A 5,787-nucleotide genomic window follows, 5' to 3' on the forward strand; every position below is an offset into this window, starting at 1 on the left:
CTAGTTGTTATGTATCCACTGGGTTGTAGTTGATCCATTAGCTCTTGCTTCAACCATGATATGAGCTAAAGGTATTCCCCCAGAGAGGGGTATTGAAGCCTCTACAATCTGAGTTGAGAATGTTTGGCTAATATTTTCAGGTGTAGGCTGAAGATAATAGTCTACATGATGCTGATGTATTGGCTAAAATATGGAGCTTGGTGCAACAAAGCTATGCTATCAAAGGGTATCTAGGTTTTGCTTTTGTCTTAGTACTCAGCACTATGGATGCAATACCCATCTTATCTGACTAGAAATTTGCATGTCCTATGCACACTTCTATGAATTTGATTCGATACATGCATGAGATAGTTGAACATCCTGACTATAGGCGATGGTCGATCGAAGTTCTCATTGTATAGTAAAGGATATTTATTACTTACACATTTTGGAGATCAAGCTGAACCTCAATATCTACTATTATAAACCAATATGTTGGGTAGGGGCTCAGTGTTTCTCCCTTCCATTTTCATCTCTACACACACACACACACTCAATCCACAATATTCTTCGACGTGCTTCTTGTGCATTCATCTAATGTTTTAACAATTTGGCTCTCTGGAATAATGGCAATCAATCAAATGCTTTTTAAGAAACCAATGCAAAAGCCAAACCAAGTACTCGTTAACTGCAATGCTCCAATGTTTGGTGCGTCCAATTACTACTGTAGGCTGTTATGTGATAAAAGTCTCCAATTAGTAACTAGCGTGGGCATGCTCTCGGTTAGGATAACGCCATGTTAGTGGGAATATTTTAGCAAGGAAAGCTTCGACTACACAGGGTGATATACGTAGTGTCACGTCCCATTAACGGGTAAAAGTGAAAGCTAAACGTAAGACGTGAGACCACACAGTAACACCTCCAACATGACCAAACTTTTTCAGACAGCTACTAATGGACCTTGGTGTGCCTTCGTCCCTTTACATGCCTCCATGATACCTTAGTTTAAACTTACTGAAAACTCACCATCTTCATTTCTTCTTTGCGTAGCACAATGGAGAGATGTCATCATGCGTTGCCTCAAAGAAAGCTCAGAACAGTGATGTGAGCGATGTATGGGAGACATGCCCACACTAAACACACAAAACCTGCAAGGAAAATATATGCCTTTCTGAAAAGTAATGTAAAGCCATCGCCCATACATAGCATCCACTCGTTGCATTCAAAAGGGTCGTTTGCCTCTCCTCGAGCCCCGTGATTCCATGTGCTTCCTACACAGCATTTGCTTTGAGATGCTTCCTTTCGGCCTTATGTACACATACAATTATAGCAACAGTTGCACCACAGTGCACCGAATTAGTTCTCACGTGTACTGACTCCATATATAAAATTTCAGTGTGGGACCTTAGACCATACGGATGCACGCATGCACCCCTGCTGCAATATTCTGACCTCAAGCAGAATGTACCTTACTATGTGAGTCATATAGAAAATATCACCCTGTGTAAACCATTTCAACCATGCACCTACTTACCGGGGGCAGCCAGATGAGCAAAGCATTGGTGAGCGAGCTCATGTTTGGCTCAAAATGAGGCCTGAGTTCAAGTCGCTCAATTAGCAAAAGAGCTCACTCAAGCTCCGCTTATATAGTTATATATTATTATTTTTTATATAAAAATATTTTTGTATTTATTTAACAGAGTGCATTTTTAATTATGAGATTAAGATATAGTCCAATTTTGAATTATTTAATAAAATTACAAAAAAAATAAAATCTCTCTCTCTCTCTCTCTCACACACACACACACACACACACACACACACACACACACAACTTTGTAGTGACATAAGGTGGCTCGAGCTTGGATCAATTACAAATGAGCCAAGCTTGAGGTGGACCTGGTTTTCTTGAGCTGAGCTTGTTTACTCTCTACTAGTTTTCTTGAGAAGAATTACTCCCTGCATATTACTTCACCAAGTCACTGGTGGCTTGGTAAGCTCTGGCCTGGTCTATACAAGGTAGATAGCTTGTATTGTACTCACAGATCAGGATGCATGCACCTTTTCCTGAGAAGACTGAAGAGCTGGCCTCGTCAGGTCTTTGTGTTTGGTAGATGTCTAATAAAGGGCACAGAACAAACTGCAGGAAGAGACGTACAGCAGTGTGAGTGCAAGCAATGAAAATTGGGTCCAGTAAAAGAAGTACTACTCTTTCCCTTCCCCTACCAAACTCGTTAACAGTGTTGCAGTGCCACTCAGCCATTGATGCAAGGAAGAGAAGAATCCGGTCAGCAAAGATATGCCACGCTCACACCTAACCACCCTCCAATGTCCTTCCATTTCTGGAATGACATATCACAAAATGAAAGGTAGGACCCACCAGCATGGGTTGTGTATTTCCACAAGTAGAAGAATTTTACAAACCGTCTAAAGACTTCTTATATCATACTTGAAGACCAGTGATTTGATGGCTACCCAATCTACCAAATGCTAGTGTTTTTCATCTATTAAGGTACGTTTTTCTGAAGAATAGCTTCTACTCTATTTTTTTATGATGTGACACAAACTTTTTGAAAAGTTAAAAATAATGTTGATTAAATGCCGATGGCAATTATATAAAAACTATTTTGTGAACTGTATTATTAGATTTTTTTTAAAATTTTTTTACTCTTTTATTTTCTGATTCATGTGGATGTGTTTTTAAAAAAAAAGAAAAAAAAGAAAGGAGATTCTCCTTTCTCTCTCTCTCTCGTGCACGCCCTTTAAATTGTTTACTGGGACGCGTCGCTATTGCCGCAGGGAGTTGAGCAGCCTTGCCATTTCAATTATGGATGGGAGAAGTGAGAAGACTTCCAGCAAAAAAAAAAAGTGAGAAGACTTTGGAGGGGAGGGAGGACATGTCTATACGGAAAGCTAGAGATTGCCAAGCGATTTTGCTGTGGACGTGACCACCAAATCCTCTGTGCGTGGATTTTGCGTGGATACCGGACAAAGGAGCCTACTTTGGTTTGTACCAAGACAAACGAGCCCAGCTACTTGGGTGCTTGTATTCGGTTTCCAGTTCTATTTGTACCTGGAGCTAGTGTTTCTTTAACTAAACTTTGTCTCCCTGTGGTTAAGGCACTTAAAGAATGAAGTGAAGACAAGCACAGTGCCATAACACCTGTTCTTGTTCTATCTATATAATCCATAATTGTTGCGTTGGATAAAGATAGAGCCTTGGCTTACTTGGAGCTAGTGTTTCTTTATCTAGACTTCGTCTCCCTGTGGTTAAGGCACTTAAAGAATGAAGTGAAGACGAGCACAGTGCCAATAACACCTGTTCTTGTTGGATCTATGTAATCCATAATTGTTACGTTGGATAAAGATAGAGCTTTGGCTTCATGTGACCTACGTACAGACAATGGTGCAACTGCCTGGGCCTACCTGTGTCACGGATCTCCATCGCACGACTTTACCAACACTATTGCACCCTCTTCATTATAAGCCTTTCCGGATTCCTTTCCACTAGCTTAGGCATCATCATATATCTACTTATAAAACCTTATGTATCTGTCTCTAAAGTTCTTAATATTGCTACTATATATTCAGTCTTTGTGCCCCACCATGTTATATCATTATTTAATTGATGGCATGGAAAGGAAATAATGACTATTCTCCACCAAGTTCAGCTTTTGACTGCATCTTTATGGAATAAGATAATAAATAAAGAAAGATCATGGTAAACTATAGGAGATATTCGACAAAAATCACTGCTAGTATATTTAATCTAATGTTCTTTCTTTCGAGACTACTTTATTATGTGTCCGGTGCAACGTTCAAATGAGAGCTAGCCATTGCGACAATATAATTATGGTAAGTACGTACCATAGTGTTATTTAGATGCCTGAGTTGCTCATTTATGTATGACACAATGGGGGCCCCTCAGGCCATCAACTTAACCATTGTATGTATTATTTTGTTACGTACGATACTTTTTCTTCTTTGTAACCCATGTCGTTTCTTATTTGGATATATATAGTTATCTGCTAAATAAGTTTTTGAAATGAAAGCCAACCCTGAAAAGAGTGGCTTGGTGAAGAAGCCCGCCATCCTTTTCAATCAACCTAGGGTTTCTACCCCCTATCTCATGCACAACCGCGTTAACCCCACTGCTGGGCCCCAAAGCTCACCTCCCTCCCCTTCTATATGACCCTTGGATTGCAAGCCTCTTCTACATAACCCTTGGCTTGGAAGCCATAGGAAAGGCAAAAGCCAACCCTTCCTAAAACCCTTCCAGCCATGGAGCAGTCCCCCTCTTGTCTTAAACTCTTCGGCTCATGGGCCAGCTCCTACACCCACCGAGTCCAACTTGCCCTCAAGCTCAAGGGCCTAGAATTTGAGTACATGGAGGAGGACCTCACTAACAAGAGCCCCTCCCTCCTCCTATACAACCATGTCTACAAGAAGGTCCCCGTGCTGCTCCACCTCGACCGCCCGATCGTCGAGTCGGTCATCATCCTCGAATACATAGACGAGACCTGGACCGACCACCCGATCATGCCCATCGATCCCTATGAGCGGGCCATTGCCCGCTTCTGGTGCCACTTCGCCGACGACAAGGTTATCTTCCGCCCATTAATTTCCTAGACTTGTTAAGCTATCAGTCTTCCATGCACATTTTTTGTATCATCACTGAGGCTTTGGATGCATGGCAATGCAGCTTGGCCCTGCAGCCGGCGCAGTGTTCGGGTCATCAGGTGAGGATCAGAAGGCTGCTGTGTGCCAAGTCCATGAGAATCTGAAGCTAATCGAAACTGAGCTCCGGGAGGGAGCATTCAAGGGGAGAAGGTTCTTTGGTGGCGATAAGATTGGTATCTTGGACATTGTCCTCGGATGCGGCTCCTATTGGCTCGCCGTGTTTAATGAGGTCATGGAGGTGAAGCTCGTCGACTCCGAGGCATTCCCCCTCTTCCATGCATGGCTCCGAGACTTTGAGGAGCAGAAGGAGGTGAAGGAAATCATTCCGGCCATCGATACGTTGCTGGAGTATGCTAGAGGCATTCGTCAAATGATGCTTAGTCTCAAAGACACCACTTCTTCCACCACCACCACCACCACCACCGCTGCCGCCACCACTGCCGCCACCAACAACAGCAATAACAACCTAGTTATTGAAAGTGGCACTAGTGTTTAAAAGGGAAGGGTCTTTCTAAGGTTTGGTTTACTATGGTAGTGTAATAGGTTTGGTAGGCTCTCTATATTATGATCATAGTTTCTTGCGTTCTGTCATGTGATTAGATGCTTTAAATATGGTTTCTAGTTGTGTAGATGTAAGTTTTATTATATTGGTGGTTAGAGAATCTTCTGCTTGATAACATGAGCATGTGGGATTGCTTTGTTTGAATTCAACGGTCTACAACCCGGTTCTTATTCTAAGTCATTTGGATGCTTATACTACAAATCAATATATTGGAAGTTGATGTCAAGGATTTCTTTAATGCCAGTCCTAACTTCCATATGAAAAGCTATTGGAGATGAACTGAAGAGTTCCTTTCGCCAATAAAATGGAGCGACGTGTAGGAAAGAGAAGCATGGCCTAGATGATACAACTTATCCAACGAGCACAGGTAAAATCTAAGATGATTTTTTTAAATGTCCAATTAATTCACAAGTCATATCAAGTTCTTAAGTTCCAACAGCTATGGAGGAGGGTGGAGACTCAGGATGGAGGAAAGGAGTGAGGGAGATACGAAGAGAAGATTACTAGAAAACTTTTTCTTCTCTTAAAAAAAACTATTGGGAACTCTCTTCATATAAATGTAGGAG

General features: G+C 41.7%; 1 protein-coding gene across 1 annotated transcript; it reads left to right on the top strand.

Moving 5' to 3' along the window:
- Positions 1-4,177: 4,177 nt before the first annotated feature.
- Positions 4,178-5,391, top strand: LOC103721850 (glutathione transferase GST 23-like). The gene is made up of 2 exons (XM_008812213.4): positions 4,178-4,581; positions 4,682-5,391. Exons 1-2 carry the CDS (start codon positions 4,261-4,263, stop codon positions 5,153-5,155), a joined length of 795 nt encoding a protein of 264 aa, XP_008810435.1. The 5' UTR covers positions 4,178-4,260; the 3' UTR covers positions 5,156-5,391.
- Positions 5,392-5,787: the final 396 nt, after the last annotated feature.

Source organism: Phoenix dactylifera, chromosome 1 (assembly GCF_009389715.1).
Source record: "Phoenix dactylifera cultivar Barhee BC4 chromosome 1, palm_55x_up_171113_PBpolish2nd_filt_p, whole genome shotgun sequence".
NCBI lineage: Eukaryota > Viridiplantae > Streptophyta > Magnoliopsida > Arecales > Arecaceae > Phoenix > Phoenix dactylifera.